This window comes from Dendrobates tinctorius, unplaced genomic scaffold, assembly GCF_039654945.1.
Source record: "Dendrobates tinctorius isolate UK_male_01 unplaced genomic scaffold, ASM3965494v1 ptg000297l, whole genome shotgun sequence".
NCBI lineage: Eukaryota > Metazoa > Chordata > Amphibia > Anura > Dendrobatidae > Dendrobates > Dendrobates tinctorius.
In genome coordinates, this window is record NW_027361964.1 from 157,818 (window position 1) to 182,645 (window position 24,828).

General features: G+C 43.0%; 1 protein-coding gene across 2 annotated transcripts; it reads right to left on the bottom strand.

Annotated features, from left to right (window-relative positions):
* Window positions 1-1,028: 1,028 nt before the first annotated feature.
* Window positions 1,029-23,169, bottom strand: LOC141073114 (uncharacterized). Of its 2 annotated transcripts, none has more exons than XM_073560446.1 (4): window positions 22,552-23,169; window positions 3,710-3,836; window positions 2,391-2,464; window positions 1,029-2,272 (listed from the first exon to the last, which is right to left on the bottom strand). In XM_073560446.1, the coding sequence occupies exons 1-4, from the start codon at window positions 22,874-22,876 to the stop codon at window positions 1,944-1,946; spliced, it is 855 nt and encodes a 284-aa protein (XP_073416547.1). In that variant the 5' UTR covers window positions 22,877-23,169; the 3' UTR covers window positions 1,029-1,943. The 2 variants fall into 2 exon arrangements, with proteins under 2 accessions (XP_073416547.1, XP_073416549.1); XM_073560448.1 differs by lacking the exon at window positions 22,552-23,169 and adding an exon at window positions 17,609-18,225.
* Between the last annotated feature and the right edge of the window lie 1,659 nt (window positions 23,170-24,828).

Consider the following 24,828-nt stretch of genomic DNA (forward strand, 5'->3'; position numbering starts at 1 on the left):
GTGACCCTCCACAATCACAGACAGGGAGTGACCCTCCTCAATCACTGACAGACAGGGAGTGACCCTCCACAATCACCGCAAGACAGGGAGTGACCCTCCACAATCACTGACAGACAGGAAGTGACCCACCCAATCACTGACAGACAGGAAGTGACCCTCCACAATCACTGACAGACAGGAAGTGACCCTCCACAATCACTGACAGACAGGAAGTGACCCACCCAATCACTGACAGACAGGAAGTGACCCTCCACAATCACTGACAGACAGGAAGTGACCCTCCACAATCACTGACAGACAGGAAGTGACCCACCCAATCACTGACAGACAGGAAGTGACCCACCCAATCACTGACAGACAGGAAGTGATGCTCCACAATCACTGGCAGACAGGAAGTGACCCTCCGAATTCACTGACAGACAGGAAGTGACCCTCAGCATTCACTGACAGACAGGAAGTGACCCACCACAATCAGTGACAGGAAGTGACCCTCCACAATCACTGACAGACAGGAAGTGACCCTCCACAATCACAGACAGGGAGTGACCCTCCTCAATCACTGACAGACAGGGAGTGACCCTCCACAATCACCGCAAGACAGGGAGTGACCCTCCACAATCACTGACAGACAGGAAGTGACCCACCCAATCACTGACAGACAGGAAGTGACCCTCCACAATCACCGCAAGACAGGGAGTGACCCTCCACAATCACTGACAGACAGGAAGTGACCCACCCAATCACTGACAGACAGGAAGTGACCCTCCACAATCACTGACAGACAGGAAGTGACCCTCCACAATCACTGACAGACAGGAAGTGACCCACCCAATCACTGACAGACAGGAAGTGACCCACCCAATCACTGACAGACAGGAAGTGAGGCTCCACAATCACTGGCAGACAGGAAGTGACCCTCCACAATCACCAGTAGAAACTGTGGAAGGGAATGGAGCAGCTTGTGTTATTGTACCAAGCCATCCTCTAAATAAGGAGTTTCGTAGCGTGACAAGCGGATAACCCTGTCCTAAAAGTTAAAGAATGATTTTTATTGTCAATCCTTCATCTTGGATAATTTACAAGATAGAATAAAGGCGATGGTGGGCAGCGTCCATGTACAATGGAATAAATACAGGAAAAAAAATGAAAGCAGCACAACGTCAGGTCTGTGCTCTGCAGCCGTGACTGCGGGGGGGCGCCGCACAATAAAGCCTGCACAGATGGGAGCGCTTCCCTTTAGGCCTCATGAGTTGGATACGATAATTGGCTAGCATTCGACTGTTCATGTCTATTGGCCTGCGGAAAACATCGGACCGCACTCAGATCACATCCGAGACTGAAGGAAGATTTTTTTTAATTCAATTCTCCACATCCGATAAAATCGGTCAGGAGGGTCTACAGTCCATTCCTGTTCACAGAGTTGTGCCCTTCTATCTACAACTAGAACCTGAGAGTCTCATGTCAAACTATCCTGTCTTATAATTTCCAATAAGGAGTTTCTGTGGAATTCTATCAAGAGGCGGATTAGTAACAAACGGCATCAATGGCAGTCCCCATAATAACCCATGTACCATGTTCTGCCCCAGCCGAGGACATTACTTTTTCACCCTCAGAACCTTTATCTTTGCTCTCACATAAAAGTAGCTGCTCATTAATATGCCCGTGTTTCTATGATACCTCTCCTCTGATTGCTCCACTCCTGGTTCCAAATACTGATGTAAAACACTGACCAAATACTCAGCGTGTGAAGGCGGCCAGATCCAGACCCTTCAAACTCAGAGACGTCCCCCGATTAGGGTTAGGGCTGACCCTAAGTTTAGAAGAAACATTGAGAGGTGACAGCAGAGTCTTCCCAGGATAATAACCAACCGTGATGAAGGTTGACTTTGATTTAACGCCACAAACAAAATCTCTTCCCTAGACTCCAGGTGTTGGGCAATGACTTATCTTTTTTTGTTTCTTAGGACCGCTTCCTCCTCCTTCTTTCTGGCCTCCAGCACGGACTGGTGGATGTATCGGAGCAGGAATTTCTTGTGCTCCACTCTTTCTCTTCTTGGGTTCATGCACTGCTCCATTCGGAAGGCGACATTCTGAAGGGCGAGTTTCATGAAGTTTAGGAAGTCCATGGTCCTTTGTCGGGTCTTTATATGGTCCGCTCTTGTGTAGTTCTCCAATATGATTATATTATCCGCTCCCAGAAGCTTAAATTGCCTCTCAAGCTCAAAGTAATTTCCCCCGGACCTGTGTGTGAGGACGATGATGGGGGACAACCCTGCAAAACATGAGATTGGGGACAAATGAGAATAACAACACCAGCACTGAGGTGGTCATTTAGTTCTCACACCTGCGACCTGTCATATGTCCGAGGTGCTGAATATCATCATAACCACCTGTTAACTCCGTGCAGTTCCTGAAAAACGCCGGCAGGCTGTCCTTCATGTCCTCGGTAATGGTGGTTTTGACGCTAGAAAAGAGAAGGAGAATTGGTAAAGGAGACGGTAAATAAAGAAAATCATCTCACATGTCAGAAGTACAGAGCTGCAAAACCCATATATGGGCAAGGTGAGGATCGTCCTCCATGTACCCAGATATTGCCATCCACCTCATCCTCTGTGTACCCGGAGAACACCTTCCTCCTCATCCTCGGGGTGCTCAGTTATTACCCAAATAAAGATGGCGGCTACGCAGGTGCAGCAATACCGATGAGACAGCCAGCCTACAATAAGGGAACGGCCGTTTGGTTCACCAGTGCCAAAAAATACAATCTGCATGCGGCACTGTTCACACACAGAAGATGCAGAGCCTCTGGCTTACAGACTGTTAATAATGCCCATACTCTTAGATCAGGAGGGCTGCCCAGTGATAACTAAAATGCATCCTGTGTGAACAGAGGCCACAGCTTACAGAGCCATCTGGGCCCGACTGCACCCTGAAAAATAAATAAAGTGCAAAAAACACATAGCAATATATGTGAGGTATTAGTTGATATTATGGTCAAAATACGGAAGCTGGCAACCCACGTCACGGGTCCTCAAGCTTGTGAGTCCTACTCTAGAAGCAAAACCACAAAAAGAGGACCTGAAAATCCTCCAAAAATCTATAAAAAACACCAGGAAAAAGGCAGAGACGCTTACCTGCTTAGGCCTCAAATTGGCCTAGGTACTGCAGGTAAGCATCCCTGCCTTTTTCCGGGTGGTTTTTATAGATTTTAGGAGGATTTTCAGGTCCTCTTTTTGTGCTTTTGCTGTACCCGGATATTGTCATCCTCCTCATCCTCAGGGTTCCCGGATAATATCATCATCCTCATCCTCCATGTAATCAGATATTACCATCCTCCATATACCCGGTTACTACTATCCCAATCATCCTCTGTGTTCCCAGATAACACCTTCCTCCTCATCCTCTGTGTACTCAGATATTACCATTTTCTGTGTACTCAGATATTACTATTCACCTCATCCTCTATGTACCCAAATATTGCCATCCTCCCTGTATACCTTGATTATTCCATCCTGACTGTATCCCACATATTACCAGCCTCCGTGTACCTGCATATGACCATCCTCCGGGTACCTGGATATTACCATCCTCCTTGTACCCGAATGCTCATCCTCATCATCCTCCTTGTACCTGGAAATCTAATACCTAATTCCCAGTTTATACTTTTGCTGTGAATTACACAGAATATGTGAGAACTCATAACATTTACCTGTAAACAAAGATGGGAACAAGTATATCGGTGACGTTGGTGTCGATGTGCATGTCCTCCACTCTATCAACAAGAAACTCGAAGTTCTTGTGCCACTCCACGGGCTCATCCAGAGGGAGGAAGTTACCTGGAAAAGCAACCAGAGACGATTTGTACCATGTTACCTGGCTTGTACCTGTGCGTCAGTGATCTTCACATGTCTATTATACAACCATCATATTCATCCTGCAGCGCGTTTCACCCTGTATTCTGGATTCATCAGGGATCTTCAGGGACTAATCAATTATGGCACCAGTCCTTCAGGAAACTGGTATACGGAGTCCATACTCTGCAGACGTGGCGCACATGGGAGGAAACGCGTTGGCAGGATAAGTATGATAGATCTCACGTAGAATTATCAGATTAAAGCATCAGGAATGGAAGTGTCTGCGCTCTCTGGAGTTATGACAGAGGCAGTGGCAGGTAAAAATGTCGATTTATTGTCGACGCGTTTCAGAGTCCACCAACTCCTTTAGGACCACCATACATAAATAGCGAGGTAATCCAGACATACACGGTTTAGAATAGATACAGAAACAATTTCAAAGAAAGGGTGCCAAGAGCAGAGGGAGGTGTGTACACAGTCCCATGTCAAAACACCGCGCACAAGGTTGTATAATTACATATATCCCCAACAGGGGGACTGTAAAATGATAATATTCTAATGATAAAAAGTATACATATGATCTAACCCCGGAGGGTGGTTTGCAGGTTAATGCCCGGGCCAATTTTTACAATTCTGGCCACTGTCCCTTTATGAGGTAATAACTCTGGAGCTTCCATGGATCCCGGTGATTCTGAGAATGTTTTCTCGTGACATATTGTCCTTCATGTTAGTGGTAACATTTCTTCGATATAACTTGCGATTATTTGTGAAAAAAAGGGAAATTCGGTGAAAATTTGGAAAATGTTGCAATTTTCAAACTTTGAATTTTTATGCCCGTAAATCACAGAGATATGGCACCCAAAAAACATAATAAATAACATTTCCCACCTGTCTACTTTACATCAGCACAATTTTGGAAACAATTTTTATTTTGTTAGGAAGTTATAAGGGTTAAAAGTTGACCAGCGATTTCTCATTTTTCCAACAAAATTTACAAAACCATTTTCTTAGGGACCACCTCACATTTGAAGTCACTTTGAGGAGTCTATATGACAGATAATATCCAAAAGTGACACCATTCTAAAAACTGCACCCCTCAAGGTGCTCAAAACCACAGTCAAGAAGGTTATTAACCCTTCAGGTGCTTCACAGGAGCAAAAGTAACGTGGAAGGAAAAAATGAACATAATTTTTTAGTCACAAAAATGATTTTTTAGCAACAATTTTTTTATTTTCCCAATGGTAACAGGAGAAATTGGACCCAAAAAGTTGTTCTCCAAATTGTCCTGAGCACACTGATACCCCATATGTGGGGGAGAGCTACTGTATGGGCACACGTCGGGGCTCGGAAGGGAAGTAGTGACGTTTTGGAATGCAGACTTTGATGGAATGGTCTGCGGGCTTCATGTTCCGTTTGCAGAGCCCCTGATGTACCTAAACAGTGAAAATCCCCCACAAGTGACCCCATTTTGGAAACTAGACCCCTAAGGAACTTATCTAGATGTGTGATGAGAACCTTGAACCCCCAAGTGTTTCACTAAAGTTTATAATGCCCGGGTGTGAAAATAAAAAATCCAATTTTTTTCCCACAAAAATGATCTTTTAGTCCCCAATTTTTAATTTTCCCAAGGGTAACTGGATAAATTGGAACCCAAAAGTTTTTGACCAATTTGTCCTGAGTACGCTGGTACCCCATATGTGGGAACAAACTGTTTTGGCACACGTCGGGGCTCGGAAGGGAAGTAGTGACGTTTTGGAACGCAGACTTTGGTGGAATGGTCTGCCGGTGTCATGTTCCATTTGCAGAGCCCCTGATGTGCCTAAACAGTAAAAAAAACACAAGTGACATCATTTTGGAAACTAGACCCCCCCCCAAGGAACTTATCTAGATGTGCCTCCTTTTTGGAACTAATCTGTTTCCTGCAAAGTAAATTAGTAGTGCATGGAGGTGTGGTACAATTTGAAGCAATCCTTCATACACAGGCCAGGTTTTTTGGGGCAGGTGTCACAATGATAAATGATGTCCTTGCGTATTCCCCTTTTGTAACACACTTGGCACCTTTTTTGCGGCTTACCTTTTCTTCCAGTTGGTGGGACCACCCCTGGAAAATGCTGACCTGGTACAATACGAGCACTTTCACTTCCGGAAGTACTGGGGCCTGCTCCTTCCGGAGTGCCAAATATCTGGGTCTTAACCACTACCTCCTGGAACTGAAGGTACGATGTATCGGGGTGGCGTGCACATTGTGACAGCAGGAAAGCGTTGAGCATTGCCATTTGTGCGATTTGCACGGCCAGCTTTTTGTACCACACCTTGGCCTTTCTCAAAGCATTGTACGGTTGGAGGAGTTGATCGGAGAGATCAATGCCCCCATGTTTTTGTTCTACCCCAGTACACAGTCCGGTTTGCAGACCTGTGTAGAGATACCCCGTACAGTGCTGAGGGCCCTGCCATCACCGTGTATGGTGGTCAAGAGAAGGACATCCCTCTTGTCCTTGTACAAGGTGGTCGCTACATTGGGCTCTGCTGTCACCCCTTCTGAGCATCTGCCCAAGTAGCGTTTTCGGAAGGCCTCTCTGATTTTTGCGGACAGTACCGCAAGATGCGGTACCTCGCGCAGAGAGGGACTTGTAGAGTGGGACGCTGGTATAAAAGTTATCAGTGTAGAGGTGATAACCTTTATCCAGCAGTGGGTGCACCAAATCCCACACAATTTTCCCACTCACTCCCAGGAAAGGAGGACTCTCATGGGGTTCAATCCTGGTGTCCTTTCCTTCGTAAACTTTAAACCTGTGGGTGTAAACTGAGGTACTGTCACACAGTTTGTAGAGTTTGACTGTGTACCTGGCCCTCTTGCTGGGCAGTTATTGACGGAATCTGGGTCTGCCCTTAAAATGAATTAAGGACTCATCCACGCAGATGTCCCTTTGGGGCACGTACACTTTAGCAAACTTTTCGTTGAAGTGTCCGATGACTGGCCGAAACATCGAACAGACGGCCAAAGTTGCGGTCTTTGCATTATCGTTATAATGCAGGAATTTGTGGGTGGCTTCAAAACGTGTCTGGGCCATGACTATTCGGAACACAGGAGTATCAAAATATCAACACTCCAATGTTGCCGAATTTCCGGCTTCTTCAGGATCCTCGTGTGGAGGACCAGGTCCCAAAACTGCATCATTTCAACTGCGTCTACAGGAGACCAATTAGAATATAATAAACTGGAGTTTTGCGCCAAAAGCTGACGAGCGTACAAATTAGTTTGCTCCACTATGAGGTTAACAAAATCCTGAGAAAAAGACTTTGAAAAAGTCTATTTCTGTGAGGCCGGTGGTGTTAAACTTGATTCCTGATTCCGCCACAAAATCAGGAATCAGTGGCTCATAATTTTTGGGGGCGAGGTCCACACTGGGTCCACAATGGGGTGCGCTGGTTAAGATTCTGGAATGGCGGCACTGCCTCAGCTTCTGTCCTGGGGCGTCTGCGTGGCGGTTCCGCAAGACCTGAGGAGGAAGATGAGGAGGAGGAAGAGGATGAAGAATCGGAAAAGTAAAGAAATATGGGAGCCTCTCCCTCGCTATCAGTTTTGGAGGCAAAGAAAGAATATGCCTCCTCCACTGAAAAGCGCTGTTGGGGCGAGCATGACGAGTGGGACTTTTTTTGTAAATATGTTGCTTGTGTGTAGTTTATTGATAACTATGTGTATATGTGAGGGGGGATAGTGATTGGTGCAAACTATTCTGAAAAGAAAAAGCTAAAAGAAAAAAGCAAATAGGAAGAAAAAAATGCCTGTGAAAAGAAAAGTATAAAACAGCAGGCCCTAGCTATGATAAGTGAGCGGCGTCACTTATCAAAATTTGGCAGCTGCTGGATGTGCACACGGGTGTGGCGCAAGGGAGGTGAAAAAGAAAAATGGAAAACAGCCGGCTCGAGCTCTGATAAGTGAACTGTCACTTATCAAAATTTGGTGGCTGCTAAATGTGCACACGGAGACGGTGCAAAGGGGGGTGGAGGGGGGTAAAAAGAGGGGGAAGGTGGGATTTGGGAAGATGAAGAGAGATCGGGCAGGGATCAGGGATTAACACTTACGTTTGTAGTCAGGTGGCGCAAAGGGGCGTGAAAAAAAAGGAAAACGACAGGCACAAGCTCTGATAAGTCAACTGTGTCACTTATCAAAGTTTGGCGGCTGCGGGATGTGTGTACGGAGTTGGCGCAAAGGGGGCTGAGGAAAAAAGCGAGCATGAGTGTTGATCGGTGAACTGCGTCACCAATCAATGCTGGGCAGCTGCTAAATGTGCGCACGGAGGCAGCGCAAAGGGGGGTGGAGGGGGTAAAAAGAGGGGGAAGGGGGAAGGCCCTGCTGGGGCTGTCTTAGGCTCTGGCCTAGTATCGGTGCTATTATAACATCAATCCAGGCTGGTACCGGTAGGCACAACACGGTAATACCGCTGTTGTGGCCTGCGATTGGTGATTGCGCCAATTCGGGGGGGGGGTTGCCAGTGCCTGGCGTTGCCAGGCACCGGCCTACGATTGGGTACATCGGTACTCAATCCTAGCCTGGGACATCATTGCTTCAGCCGCTCCGATTGGCTGAAACAATGAGAAAGGATGTGATTGGCTGTTCAGAATTGAACAGCCAATCACAGTGATCGGGAGGGCGGCGACAGACCCTGGGATGCCGAGGCCATCTTCCCTGAGGTAAGACTTAAGTCGCAATGTTGCATTAAATGCCATGGCGTACTATCCTGACCATGGGAATTAAGTTCCATGGCACATGGACGGGATAGTACATCATATGGCAGAAAGGGGTTCACATATCCAATGAAAAAAAATTATGCTGGGTCCTTGTCTTTATTTGGAAATCATTAAAAGATCACATCAGGGTAGTCAGTAACTGGTTGACGCGTTTTCGACAAGTTGTAATAAATTACAGAATCTGGTCCAATCACTTAAAAACACAATCCTCCATGTCCCCAAATATTATCATCCTCCTCATCTTTTAATGATTTCCAAATAAAGACAAGGATATTTTTAATTCAAGGACCCAGCATAAACTTTTTCATTGGATATATTTATGCACATGGTAAACCCCCCAAGGAAGAAGCTACACATGAAACGCGCGTCGGGGACCAGCACTGCTTACTTAAGGTCATATTTCCTTCACCTATCTTTATATTATCTACTGTCTGGTGCTATGTGTCTTAAGTATATTAGGCCCTGTTATAGGTATTATGCCTTGTAAGTCTAATAATCCACAGCAGCAATTATTATAGGGGATTGCCCCTGACTGCACACTATAAATGTTTATGTTGTGCTTTATAGATTAACATTTGGAGGCTTATGCTTAGCTGTGGTAGGGCATTTCTGAGATCTAAGCCTCCACCTATATGACTTTCTTTGATATATGTCACTCTTAGATAGGTCACATTAGTGGGTTATATATGGGTCTACGTGCCCGGCAGGCAGCTCATCATTGGATATGTATCTTGGTTTTAATCCTGTTTTATTATATGTGTCTAGATAAAGGTCTTTTATTTTATGGCTTTTGCTTCCTTGCTCTCATTGGAATTTCATGTTTTTTTGGGAAGTGCCATTGATCTCGGCCATTTCTTGTAGGTTTTTTTATGCCCCCAGCAGACGGGTGGCTGTGTGCCTTATTTGCATGGACCGCTCAGGTCAGAGGACTTTCTGGTGAGGGACATAGCCTGTATTGACTTTTATATGATTTACCATGTCTAGGGTCTCAGGGTCTGTGTCCACGGTCAGGAGCGGCCCAGGATTAACGCAGGTAAAATCTGCACCAAATCTGCACCTGAGGTCACGGGCGGGTCACCTGCACTCTTTCTGCGTTTTTTTCATGCGGATTTGTCTGCGTTTGTGAAAGCTAAATAAAGATCTATTATTTAAAAATAAAAAGATTTGATGTCATTTCTGTCCAACCCACACTCCATTACACACACAGATAGACAGATAGATAGATAGATAGATAGATAGATAATAGATAGATAGATAGATAGATAGATGATAGATAGATAGATAGATAGATAGATAGATAATAGATAGATAGATGATAGATAGATAGATAATAGATAGATAGATGATAGATAGAGGATAGATAGATAGATAGATAGATAGATAGATAGATAGATAACAGATAGATAGATGATAGATAGAGGATAGATAGATAGATAATAGATAGATAATAGATAGATGATAGATAGATAGATAATAGATAGATACATAATAGATAGATGATAGATAGATAATTGATAGATAGATAATGATAGATAATGATAGATAGATAATAGATAAATAGATAGATAGTAGATAGATAGATAGATAGATAGATAGATAGATAGATAGATAGATAGATCATAGAGGATAGATATGGGATCGACAGATGTATCTATAGATAGATATAGATAGATATCTATCTATCTATAGATCTGTCTATGTCATTGCATCTATCTATCTATCTATTTATCATCTATCTATTTTCTATCCCATATCTATCTATCTATAGATAGATAGATATGAGATAGCTATCGGATAGATATGGGATAGATAGATAATAGATAGATAGACAGATAGATAAATATGGGATAGATAATAGATAGATATGGGATAGATAGATAGATAATAGATGATAGATAGATAGATAATAGATAGATAGATAGATAGATAGGGGATAGATAGATAATAGATAGATAGACAGATAGATAGATAGATAAATATGGGATAGATAGATAGATAGATAGATAGATAAATATGGGATAGATAGATAGATAGATAGATAGATAGATAGATAGATAGATAGATAGATAGATATGGGATAGATAGATAATAGATGATAGATAGATAGATAATATATAGATAGATAGATAGATAGATATGGGATAGATAGATAGATAATAGATGATAGATAGATAGATAAATAGATAATAGATGATAGATAGATAGATAATAGATAGATAGATAGATAGATAATAGGTGATAGATAGATAGATAGATAGATAGATAATAGATGATAGATAGATATGGGATAGATAGATAATAGATAGATAGATAGATAGATAGATAATAGATGATAGATAGATAGATAGATAATAGATGATAGATAGATAGATAGATAGATAATAGATGATAGATAGATAGATATGGGATAGATAGATAATAGATGATAGATAGATAGATATGGGATAGATAGATAATAGATAGATAGATAATAGATGATAGATAGATAGATAATAGATGATAGATAGATAGATAGATATGGGATAGATAGATAATAGATGATAGATAGATAGATATGGGATAGATAGATAATAGATAGATAGATAATAGATGATAGATAGATAGATAATAGATGATAGATAGATAGATAATAGATGATAGATAGATAGATATGGGATAGATAGATAGATAATAGATGATAGATAGATAGATATGGGATAGATAGATAATAGATAGATAGATAATAGATGATAGATAGATAGATAATAGATGATAGATAGATAGATAGATAGATATGGGATAGATAGATAATAGATAGATAGATAATAGATGATAGATAGATAGATAATAGATGATAGATAGATAGATATGGGATAGATAGATAATAGATAGATAGATAATAGATGATAGATAGATAGATAATAGATGATAGATAGATAGATAGATAGATATGGGATAGATAGATCTATAGATACATCTTTCTATCTTTCTGTCTAAATAGTAAAGACAGATAGCAGCACAGACTTGAGCAGATTTTCGGTGCAATACTTCCTGAGTAATGCGATTGTCCAATGCAAAATATAAATAAAAAAAAATCCGGCCGCCTCCAAATCAAGGAAGAATTGTGGACTTTCATCCAGCGCCCAGTGGTGCAACGTTTCACCCTCACAGCAGAGTCTTCGCCACGGTGTTACCATATATAAGGGGCATGTTAGACAGCAAAACATCATATCCCACCGCACCTCCAATCAGTGATCCAGCGCGATTATCAATGATTATAAGATGTGAGACCCCTGTCTGATATCTACAATCACCCGGAGCACTCCGGCCCCGACATCATGGTGGAGTTCCACCACAACAGCGTTCTCAGAGCACCGCTGAGCAGGTCAGGAATCAGAGACTCCCGAGTGGCCACTCGGCAGTGATGTCAGTGATGAGCGCACACGCTCACTAGGCACTGCCACGCCCCGCTCCACCATTACAAGTGCTGGCAACTCTGCCCACACAGTATTTCATAAGAAAAACCAGCATTTATTCACCAAACAGATAAGTCTCAATACTTGGATGGAGCAGGGCACGTGTAGTGATCGTATTAAGTGATGAACTGGACACCCAAAGCATTCACAGCAATGGCTGTGCATAAGCCACAAGCAAAGCGCCACATGCCCCCTAGAGGACAGAGGCGGAGTACCAGCACACAGACAGCAACCACAGAGGGGATTAACCCCCTGCGTCACCACTATGCACTATGGGCTAAACGCACATGCCAGCAAACATTCACCATATAAACTGGGTGCCAGATGTCACCCACACAGTTCGGGCCTTGGGATTAAATTCATCTCATATACTTTATACGATATACAAAAAGGACATACAACAATTATTGGGAAGAGCTTCTATCCAGAGAGTCAACATTTAAAAATAAAAAACAGTATTTAGCAATTAATAAAAACATAAAAAAATAATGAACAAAATTGACTCAAATAATTACAAATAAACTCATATCAGAGTACGATACAAGAAGAGAGATCTATAAGGGTTTATAGAGACAAATTTTTTTTACAAGGATAAGTTTTTCAAAAAATCCATCAATAACAATTAACAAATGTACGTGCCGAAACGCGCGTTGGGGAGGACGCCATCCAGGAGCAGACGTGCCATAATACCAGTGAGCTCCCTGATACTTTTTACACATTATTTTTCACTTGAACTTGCTTTTGCTGCGTGCATATATATATATATATATCTCCCAGCATGAATGTTGCTTGTATAAATATTGATACTGTCACTCTCGAACCTTAGGTAAATCCTGGTCTCATACAATGGATATTATACCACGTAACTAATCTATGCACTGGATTTTTTATTTATTTAATTGCCATGATAGCAATAGGTTGTTATATTTTTTCTAGAAAACAATTGCACAGGCCACTTTGTTGTGACAACATTAGGTGTAATGTTTTTCTGGAAAATCCCTTGCACAAGTCACTTTGCAAACGGTACTACTATATTACTAAATTCTGGGAATATTGGCAATGTATTTTAGTATAGCACTTGCACATGTCACTTTAATGTGAGTGTATGTATGGTAATATCACCTTGCAGCATTCGTTATATTCATATTGTAGAATACTTTGTATATACTCCTCCTGGTTTTGCATCCCATGTTGCTGTACATGTATATACTCTTCCTGGTTTTGCGTCCCATGTTATTGTACATGTATATACTCTTCCTGGTTTTGCATCCCATGTTGCTGTACATGTATATACTCCTCCTGATTTTGCGTCCCATGTTGCTGTACATGTATATACTCCTCCTGGTTTTGCATCCCATGTTGCTGTACATGTATATACTCCTCCTGATTTTGCGTACCATGTTGCTGTACATGTATATACTCTTCCTGGTTTTGCGTCCCATGTTGCTGTACATGTATATACTCTTTCTGGTTTTATGTCCCGTGTTGTTGTACATGTATATACTCTTCCTGGTTTTGCGTCCCATGTTGCTGTACATGTATATACTCTTCCTGGTTTTGCATCCCATGTTGCTGTACATGTATATACTCTTCCTGGTTTTGTGTCCCATGTTGCTGTACATGTATATACTCCTCCTGGTTTTGTGTCCCATGTTGCTGTACATGTATATACTCTTCCTGGTTTTGCGTCCCATGTTGTTGTACATGTATATACTCTTCCTGGTTTTGCATCCCATGTTGCTGTACATGTATATACTCCTCCTGATTTTGCGTCCCATGTTGCTGTACATGTATATACTCCTCCTGATTTTGCGTCCCATGTTGCTGTACATGTATATACTCCTCCTGGTTTTGCATCCCATGTTGCTGTACATGTATATACTCCTCCTGATTTTGCGTACCATGTTGCTGTACATGTATATACTCTTCCTGGTTTTGCGTCCCATGTTGCTGTACATGTATATACTCTTCCTGGTTTTGCGTCCCATGTTGCTGTACATGTATATACTCTTTCTGGTTTTATGTCCCATGTTGTTGTACATGTATATACTCTTCCTGGTTTTGCATCCCATGTTGCTGTACATGTATATACTCCTCCTGATTTTGCGTACCATGTTGCTGTACATGTATATACTCTTCCTGGTTTTGCGTCCCATGTTGCTGTACATGTATATACTCCTCCTTGTTTTGCGTCCCATGTTGCTGTACATGTATATACTCTTCCTGGTTTTGCGTCCCATGTTGCTGTACATGTATATACTCCTCCTTGTTTTGCATCCCATGTTGCTGTACATGTATATACTCTTCCTGGTTTTGTGTCCCTTGTTGCTGTACATGTATATACTCCTCCTGGTTTTGCGTCCCTTGTTGCTGTACATGTATATACTCCTCCTGGTTTTGTGTCCCATGTTGCTGTACATGTATATACTCTTCCTAGTTTTGTGTCCCATGTTGCTGTACATGTATATACTCTTCCTGGTTTTGCATCCCATGTTGCTGTACATGTATATACTCTTCCTAGTTTTGTGTCCCATGTTGCTGTACATGTATATACTCCTCCTGGTTTTGCGTCCCATGTTGCTGTACATGTATATACTTTTCCTGGTTTTGCATCCCATGTTGCTGTACATGTATATACTCTTACTGGTTTTGCATCCCTTGTTGCTGTACATGTATATACTCTTCCTGGTTTTATGTCCCATGTTGCTGTACATGTATATACTCCTCCTGGTTTTATGTCCCATGTTGCTGTACATGTATATACTCCTCCTGGTTTTATGTCCCATGTTACTGTACATGTATATACTCTTCCTAGTTTTGTGTCCCATGTTGCTGTACATGTATATACTCTTCCTGGTTTTGTGTCCCATGTTGCTGTACATGTATATACTCTTCCTAGTTTTGTGTCCCATGTTGCTGTACATGATTATACTCTTCCTGGTTTTGTGTCCCATGTTGCTGTACATGTATATACTCCTCCCGCTTTTGCATCCCATGTTGCTGTACATGTATATACTCCTCCTGGTTTTGCGTCCCATGTTGCTGTACATGTATATACTCCTCCTGGTTTTGCGTCCCATGTTGCTTTACATGTATATACTCTTCCTGGTTTTGTGCCCCTTGTTGCTGTACATGTATATACTCCTCCTGGTTTTGCGTCCCATGTTGCTGTACATGTATATACTCCTCCTGGTTTTGCGTCCCATGTTGCTTTACATGTATATACTCTTCCTGGTTTTGTGCCCCTTGTTGCTGTACATGTATATACTCTTCCTGGTTTTGCATCCCATGTTGCTGTACATGTATATACTCTTCCTAGTTTTGTGTCCCATGTTGCTGTACATGTATATACTCCTCCTGGTTTTGCGTCCCATGTTGCTGTACATGTATATACTCTTCCTGGTTTTGCATCCCATGTTGCTGTACATGTATATACTCTTACTGGTTTTGCATCCCTTGTTGCTGTACATGTATATACTCTTGCTGGTTTTGCGTCCCATGTTGCTGTACATGTATATACTCCTCCTGGTTTTGCATCCCTTGTTGCTGTACATGTATATACTCTTCCTGGTTTTATGTCCCATGTTGCTGTACATGTATATACTCCTCCTGGTTTTATGTCCCATGTTGCTGTACATGTATATACTCTTCCTAGTTTTGTGTCCCATGTTGCTGTACATGTATATACTCTTCCTGGTTTTGTGTCCCATGTTGCTGTACATGTATATACTCTTCCTAGTTTTGTGTCCCATGTTGCTGTACATGTATATACTCTTCCTGGTTTTGTGTCCCATGTTGCTGTACATGTATATACTCTTCCTGGTTTTGCGTCCCATGTTGCTGTACATGTATATACTCCTCCTGGTTTTGCGTCCCATGTTGCTTTACATGTATATACTCTTCCTGGTTTTATGTCCCATGTTGCTGTATACTAATTCATTCAGCTTTGTATGTTCCATTGTTTTTAACCTGAATTATAATGCAAATTATTTTATTGGACTACATGGTCGTTTTTTTCTTTTTTTGTTTCCTTGGAGGAAGTTGTTCCGACTGTCCACATGGGGTCATCATGGTCCTGCTCAGTGCGGTGAAGGGTTTGACATTGATCTATAATATATATCTTAATTATTTTGCACATATCGTATACACCTCCACTTCGGTTGTAGCTATTCCTTTGTCCCTCATTCCTTCTTTTTTAGAGAGTATAATGTCTAGTCATCATTCTTTCCACAAGAGTCGCCATACTCTACTTCTCGTCTGGTTGCTGGTTGGGTAAATGTATTTAGGTTATGGACTCACCTCTCTCAACCAATTATGGATGTTGCTGAGTTAACAGTTGTCATCGTATCTAATATATATTTCTAGTCGTCAGATTTAGATTGTCTACAGAGATTTTCTATAAAGTTGAGGGACTTAGTGATATCCAGAGAGCCGTCGTGGAGCAGCGGCGCCAATATCGTTCTTATTTAGGCCTGTTTCACACATACGTTTTTTGATGTCAGTTGCAATCCGTGAAAATGGCAGAAAATGGATCGAGAGAGAAAGATTTTCCTGGAAAGGCATTCAGGGTTAAAAATGATCCCGGTGTGAAGCTTCCGGCCATGCGCAGTTCAAAATAGCGGACCGTCAACAACAAAAAAACTTTGCAGAGTCCGTCTCATCCGCCCGGGAGATGGTAAAATTTTGGTGGATCCGTCAAAAAACGGGTGTGATGGACGACCGTCAGTCAAGATCCGCCACTAATGTAAGTCTATGGGGGACAAAAGGGATCTGCCCCTTTTTTGGCGGATCCGTTTTTTTCAGAAATTGGCGGATTTTGACTGATGCCAAAAAACGGAAGTGTGAAACAGGCCTTAGGTGTCAACCTCCGCAATCAGGCCGGAGGTCTGTACATATAACAAGGGAGAGTAACATCAATCGCCGTGTCCCCCCGATACCCTGCTCCCTCTGCTAGATACCATTGTGGGGGTTTTCTTCTCTGTATCTGGCCTTAGAGCATCCGCTGCTCACGATTATCCCATGACCGGCCGTGTCTCCTCATCCATGTCCAGTCTGTGCTATCTGGGTTTTTTCCTGATTTGAGTGTTATTGGATGTTAGATTATGAATAATTATCTATTCTTCACTTTTAAACTATTTGTAACTATTGTTAATGAAGAAATAATAAAATGTGCAGATACAAAGTATCCCATTGAGACAGGGAAGAGAACCCCTACCCCCTCTTACCTATCTTATCAGAGCAGTACAAGTGTATGTTTAGCATTTATCCCCAAAATAAACTGATTTCTTTGGGTCCAGCTGTTGTAACATGTAACTAAGAGCTGATATAACCAGCGATCATGATACATGTCACAAAACCCAGTAAAACGCCGACGCGACCATGTAATACCAGGCAGAATAGGGAACTTTCAGCGCTGGGCTCTCGCTACTCTCATGATGCCCCAATTATGGGACAACCCTTTCATCATTGATCCAATCGTTCAGTCTTTCACACATTGTAGACGTTGAGATAATGATGAAGGAAAGGTAAAGAAGGCTCCACACTCACCAAGCTGAGTGTAGACCTCTGCTGTCTCGAAGTTCTCCATCGTGACATATCCTCTGTTGTCCACAATGGTGATGTTATTGGTCAGGTTATAGGACTTTCGGGTCAATGTCACCGCACCATCCGTTATCTCCTTATCCCCAGACCTTGCATGCTCTGTAAACTCTCCATCATCCAGGACGTACCTACAAGAGTTCACAAGGGCCGATTTACCGTGTCCCATGTGACCAATGAGCTGCAGGAGAACCCGCGTGTACCCTTGACTCCCCCGAGGACCACTGTCCAGGCTGAAGGTCTGGATGTACTTTCTCAGCTGGTGGTGATCCATGGTGGATGTCGTCCTCACTCAGTTTCATGTGATCTTACATTCACTTTTGTTTCCTCCCTTTTTACTTTCACGTTGTCGTAACACTAATGTCTGGTCAGGACTCCCTTTATGTCAGATCTTGGGGTTGGAATTTGGGATTCATAAATGTTCCAGCTGGTGGGGCCCCGTATACAAATATTGGGCCCCGCACCTTCATTCTCGCCCTGTCACCAGCTCACCTGGGCACAAAACACGAGTACACACCCTCACATACCAGACTGGCAGCATTCTGTGAAGGATTAACCATCTGTGGTCACAGTCAGCTTCACTGGTAACAGCAAAGTGTTCAATAAGCAGAACATTATATAGACTCCTAATAAGACTGAATGTGGCTGTAAAAAAGCTACGGTGGCCACTTGTGCCCAAAATAATGACATAGACGTAGTTTATGGAGATGGGCGAACCCAAACATTAAAGCTCGGCGTCCGTACCGAACGCCTACTGTTCAGGCACAGACATCGAACACGGATTTCACCAGGTAGTCTGTGTTACTGTTCAGGTTCAGCTCCCCGAACACCGGGTGTTTGTCACTCCGCCATGTGTATGACAGCGCAGAAAACACCGCTTCTGATCGGTGGTAAAATCATCCCCGCCGGTCAGAGAGCCGCGGTTCCCACAATGTGAAAAGACAGCGTGAGAGCTCAGCTGTGATTGGAGGTTTAAAGCTTACCTCGGTTCACAGGTGTCAGCTGATGGGCCTACAGCTCCCAACAGCGTAATGCCTGCTACTGCTAGGAACAGAGAGACCAGGAGCGGATGATGGGAGTATTCATCAGTTGGTGTCTAAATAAATAATTAAAAAACAAGAGGTGTGGGTTCCCCGGTATTTTATTATATCCAGCCAGGTAAAACTGACCGCTGGGGGCTGCAACCCTAAGCTGTCAGCTTCAGCAAAGCTGGCTATAAAGAATAGAGAGGGTCCACTCTAATTTTGACAACCAGCCTTGCTAAAGTAGACAGCTGGGGACTGGTATTCTCAGGCTAGCAAGGGGCCATGGATAATAGTCCCCAACCTAAAAATAGCAGCCGCAGCTGCCCAGAAAAGGCACATTTATTAGATGCACCAATTCTGGCATTTTGCCCGGCTCTTCCCACTGTGCCCTGTAGCGGTAGCTAATGGGGTTAATATTTGTGGGGTTGATGTCACCTTTGTATTTTCTGGTGACATCAACCCCTTGGCTTAGTAATGGAGAAGCGTCAATAACACATCTATCCATTACTAATCCTATAGTTATATGGTAAATAAAGACACAGCCAGAATAAAGGCCTTTATTAGAAATAAAACAAAATATACTTTTATTTTTTTTATTTAAAAATAACAAACACAGTTATACTCATCTAACGCCTATTCCAACGAAGCCCTCATCTCCTGTAATAAAACTAAAATAAAAAACAACAATATAACATACCTGTTGGTCGTTCTGTCCAACACCATAATCCATGTCTGGGGGATAAACAGTTTTCAACCTGGACGGTGCTAAGATGCGAGCACAGCATCACTGAGCAGTGGTGACCTCATCAGCGTTACCACCCATCACTGAGACTGCGTGGGATGGAGGGATGGCTTGCCGGACAAATGGATGAGGGATGGATGGATAACTGTATGGATAGATGAAGGGATAGCTGGATGCATGAGGGATGGATGGAGTTATGTATGGAGGCATGCCTTGATGGATGGATGAGTGATGGATTTACTGGTGGCTTCATGAAGGGATAGCTGGAATCCATAGTGGTCCACGCCATAATCCATTTCTGCAACATGTGCCGCTCAGCATGAAAGGTGGAATCATGCGACGGTTAATGCTGAGAATCAAGGAAGAATGAGCTGCAGTGAGCCGGCTCCTAACTAAGGTGATCACCGCTACCACAATGAGAAAATATCTCTCAGTGCAGCACTGAGTTCTCCGCAGTTCACGGTCAGAGATTTCTCCGATGTTCTGCGATGAACTCTCTGCTGCATATATACTCCTCCTGGTTTTGTGTCCCATGTTGCTGTACATGTATATACTCCTCCTGGTTTTGTGTCCCATGTTGCTGTACATGTATATACTCTTCCTGGTTTTGCGTCCCATGTTGCTGTACATGTATATACTCTTCCTGGTTTTGCGTCCCATGTTGCTGTACATGTATATACTCCTCCTGGTTTTATGTCCCATGTTGCTGTACATGTATATACTCTTCCTGGTTTTGTGTCTCATGTTGCTGTATACTAATTCATTCAGCTTTGTGTGTTCCATTGTTTTTAACCTGAATTATATACTCCTCCTGGTTTTGTGCCCCATGTTGCTGTACATGTATATACTCCTCCTGGTTTTGCATCTCATGTTGCTGTACATGTATATACTCTTCCTTGTTTTGCGTCTCATGTTACTGTACATGTATATACTCTTCCTGGTTTGTGTCACATGTTGCTGTACATGTATATACTGTTCCTGGTTTTATGTCCCATGTTGCTGTACATGTATATACTCCTCCTGGTTTTGTGTCCCATGTTGCTGTACATGTATATACTCTTCCTGGTTTTATGTCCCATGTTGCTGTACATGTATATACTCCTCCTGGTTTTGCATCCCATGTTGCTGTACATGTATATACTCCTCCTGGTTTTGCGTCCCATGTTGCTGTACATGTATATACTCCTCCTGGTTTTATGTCCCATGTTGCTGTACATGTATATACTCCTCCTGGTTTTGCGTCCCATGTTGCTGTACATGTATATACTCTTCCTGGTTTTGCGTCCCATGTTGCTGTACATGTATATACTCTTCCTGGTTTTGCGTCCCATGTTGCTTTACATGTATATACTCTTCCTGGTTTTATGTCCCATGTTGCTGTACATGTATATACTCCTCCTGGTTTTGCGTCCCATGTTGCTGTACATGTATATACTCTTCCTGGTTTTGCGTCCCATGTTGCTTTACATGTATATACTCTTCCTGGTTTTGTGTCTCATGTTGCTGTATACTAATTCATTCAGCTTTGTATGTTCCATTGTTTTTAACCTGAATTATAATGCAAATTATTTTATTGGACTACATGGTCGTTTTTTTCTTTTTTTGTTTCCTTGGAGGAAGTTGTTCCGACTGTCCACATGGGGTCATCATGGTCCTGCTCAGTGCGGTGAAGGGTTTGACATTGATCTATAATATATATCTTAATTATTTTGCACATATCGTATACACCTCCACTTCGGTTGTAGCTATTCCTTTGTCCCTCATTCCTTCTTTTTTAGAGAGTATAATGTCTAGTCATCATTCTTTCCACAAGAGTCGCCATACTCTACTTCTCGTCTGGTTGCTGGTTGGGTAAATGTATTTAGGTTATGGACTCACCTCTCTCAACCAATTATGGATGTTGCTGAGTTAACAGTTGTCATCGTATCTAATATATATTTCTAGTCGTCAGATTTAGATTGTCTACAGAGATTTTCTATAAAGTTGAGGGACTTAGTTATATCCAGAGAGCCGTCGTGGAGCAGCGGCGCCAATATCGTTCTTATTTAGGCCTGTTTCACACATACGTTTTTTGATGTCAGTTGCAATCCGTGAAAATGGCAGAAAATGGATCGAGAGAGAGATTTTCCCGGAACGACATTCAGGGTTAAAAATGATCCCGGTGTGAAGCTTCCGGCCATGCGCAGTTCAAAATAGCGGACCGTCAACAACAAAAAAAACGTTGCAGAGTCCGTCTCATCCGCCCGGGAGATGGTAAAATTTTGGTGGATCCGTCAAAAAACGGGTGTGATGGACGACTGTCAGTCAAGATCCGCCACTAATGTAAGTCTATGGGGGACAAAAGGGATCTGCCCCTTTTTTGGCGGATCCGTTTTTTTCAGAAATTGGCGGATTTTGACTGATGCCAAAAGCCGGAAGTGTGAAACAGGCCTTAGGTGTCAACCTCCACAATCAGGCCGGAGGTCTGTACATATAACAAGGGAGAGTAACATCAATCGCCGTGTCCCCCCGATACCCTGCTCCCTCTGCTAGATACCATTGTGGGGGTTTTCTTCTCTGTATCTGGCCTTAGAGCATCCGCTGCTCACGATTATCCCATGACCGGCCGTGTCTCCTCATCCATGTCCAGTCTGTGCTATCTGGGTTTTTTCCTGATTTGGGTGTTATTGGATGTTAGATTATGAATAATTATCTATTCTTCACTTTTAAACTATTTGTAACTATTGTTAATGAAGAAATAATAAAATGTGCAGATACAAAGTATCCCATTGAGACAGGGAAGAGAACCCCTACCCCCTCTTACCTATCCTATCAGAGCAGTACAAGTGTATGTTTAGCATTTATCCCCAAAATAAACTGATTTCTTTGGGTCCAGCTGTTGTAACATGTAACTAAGAGCTGATATAACCAGCGATCATGATACATGTCACAAAACCCAGTAAAACGCCGACGCGACCATGTAATACCAGGCAGAATAGGGAACTTTCAGCACTGGGCTCTCGCTACTCTCATGATGCCCCAATTATGGGACAACCCTTTCATCGTTGATCCAATCGTTCAGTCTTTCACACATTGTAGACGTTGAGATAATGATGAAGGAAAGGTAAAGAAGGCTCCACACTCACCAAGCTGAGTATAGACCTCTGCTGTCTCGAAGTTCTCCATCGTGACATATCCTCTGTTGTCCACAATGGTGATGTTATTGGTCAGGTTATAGGACTTTCGGGTCAATGTCACCGCACCATCCGTTATCTCCTTATCCCCAGACCTTGCATGCTCTGTAAACTCTCCATCATCCAGGACGTACCTACAAGAGTTCACAAGGGCCGATTTACCGTGTCCCATGTGACCAATGAGCTGCAGGAGAACCCGCGTGTACCCTTGACTCCCCCGAGGACCACTGTCCAGGCTGAAGGTCTGGATGTACTTTCTCAGCTGGTGGTGATCCATGGTGGATGTCGTCCTCACTCAGTTTCATGTGATCTTACATTCACTTTTGTTTCCTCCCTTTTTACTTTCACGTTGTCGTAACACTAATGTCTGGTCAGGACTCCCTTTATGTCAGATCTTGGGGTTGGAATTTGGGATTCATAAATGTTCCAGCTGGTGGGGCCCCGTATACAAATATTGGGCCCCGCACCTTCATTCTCGCCCTGTCACCAGCTCACCTGGGCACAAAACACGAGTACACACCCTCACATACCAGACTGGCAGCATTCTGTGAAGGATTAACCATCTGTGGTCACAGTCAGCTTCACTGGTAACAGCAAAGTGTTCAATAAGCAGAACATTATATAGACTCCTAATAAGACTGAATGTGGCTGTAAAAAAGCTACGGTGGCCACTTGTGCCCAAAATAATGACACAGACGTAGTTTATGGAGATGGGCGAACCCAAACATTAAAGCTCGGCGTCCGTACCGAACGCCTACTGTTCAGGAACAGACATCAAACATGGATTTCACCAGGTAGTCTGTGTTACTGTTCAGGTTCAGCTCCCCGAACACCGGGTGTTTGTCACTCCGCCATGTGTATGACAGCGCAGAAAACACCGCTTCTGATCGGTGGTAAAATCATCCCCGCCGGTCAGAGAGCCGCGGTTCCCACAATGTGAAAAGACAGCGTGAGAGCTCAGCTGTGATTGGAGGTTTAAAGCTTACCTCGGTTCACAGGTGTCAGCTGATGGGCCTACAGCTCCCAACAGCGTAATGCCTGCTACTGCTAGGAACAGAGAGACCAGGAGCGGATGATGGGAGTATTCATCAGTTGGTGCCTATGCTCTAAATAAATAATTAAAAAACAAGAGGCGTGGATTCCCTGGTATTTTATTATATCCAGCCAGGCAAAACTGACCGCTGGGGGCTGCAACCCTAAGCTGTCAGCTTCAGCAAAGCTGGCTATAAAGAATAGAGAGGGTCCACTCTAATTTTGACAACCAGCCTTGCTAAAGTAGACAGCTGGGGACTGGTATTCTCAGGCTAGCAAGGGGCCATGGATAATAGTCCCCAACCTAAAAATAGCAGCCGCAGCTGCCCAGAAAAGGCACATTTATTAGATGCACCAATTCTGGCATTTTGCCCGGCTCTTCCCACTGTGCCCTGTAGTGGTAGCTAATGGGGTTAATATTTGTGGGGTTGATGTCACCTTTGTATTTTCTGGTGACATCAACCCCTTGGCTTAGTAATGGAGAAGCGTCAATAACACATCTATCCATTACTAATCCTATAGTTATATGGTAAATAAAGACACAGCCAGAATAAAGGCCTTTATTAGAAATAAAACAAAATATACTTTTATTTTTTTTATTTAAAAATAACAAACACAGTTATACTCATCTAACGCCTATTCCAACGAAGCCCTCATCTCCTGTAATAAAACTAAAATAAAAAACAACAATATAACATACCTGTTGGTCGTTCTGTCCAACACCATAATCCATGTCTGGGGGATAAACAGTTTTCAACCTGGACGGTGCTAAGATGCGAGCACAGCATCACTGAGCAGTGGTGACCTCATCAGCGTTACCACCCATCACTGAGACTGCGTGGGATGGAGGGATGGCTTGCCGGACAAATGGATGAGGGATGGATGGATAACTGTATGGATAGATGAAGGGATAGCTGGATGCATGAGGGATGGATGGAGTTATGTATGGAGGCATGCCTTGATGGATGGATGAGTGATGGATTTACTGGTGGCTTCATGAAGGGATAGCTGGAATCCATAGTGGTCCACGCCATAATCCATTTCTGCAACATGTGCCGCTCAGCATGAAAGGTGGAATCATGCGACGGTTAATGCTGAGAATCAAGGAAGAATGAGCTGCAGTGAGCCGGCTCCTAACTAAGGTGATCACCGCTACCACAATGAGAAAATATCTCTCAGTGCAGCACTGAGTTCTCC

Excerpts from the sequence above, each read along its gene's own strand:
- LOC141073114 (XM_073560446.1), bottom strand. The coding sequence starts at position 22,876 with ATGGATCACCACCAGCTGAGAAAGTACATCCAGACCTTCAGCCTGGAC. Across the intron at positions 2,465-3,709 it reads GTTCCCATCTTTGTTTACAG|CGTCAAAACCACCATTACCG; the intron begins GTAAATGTTATG and ends TCTCTTTTCTAG. Across the intron at positions 2,273-2,390 it reads GAACTGCACGGAGTTAACAG|GGTTGTCCCCCATCATCGTC; the intron begins GTGGTTATGATG and ends CATGTTTTGCAG.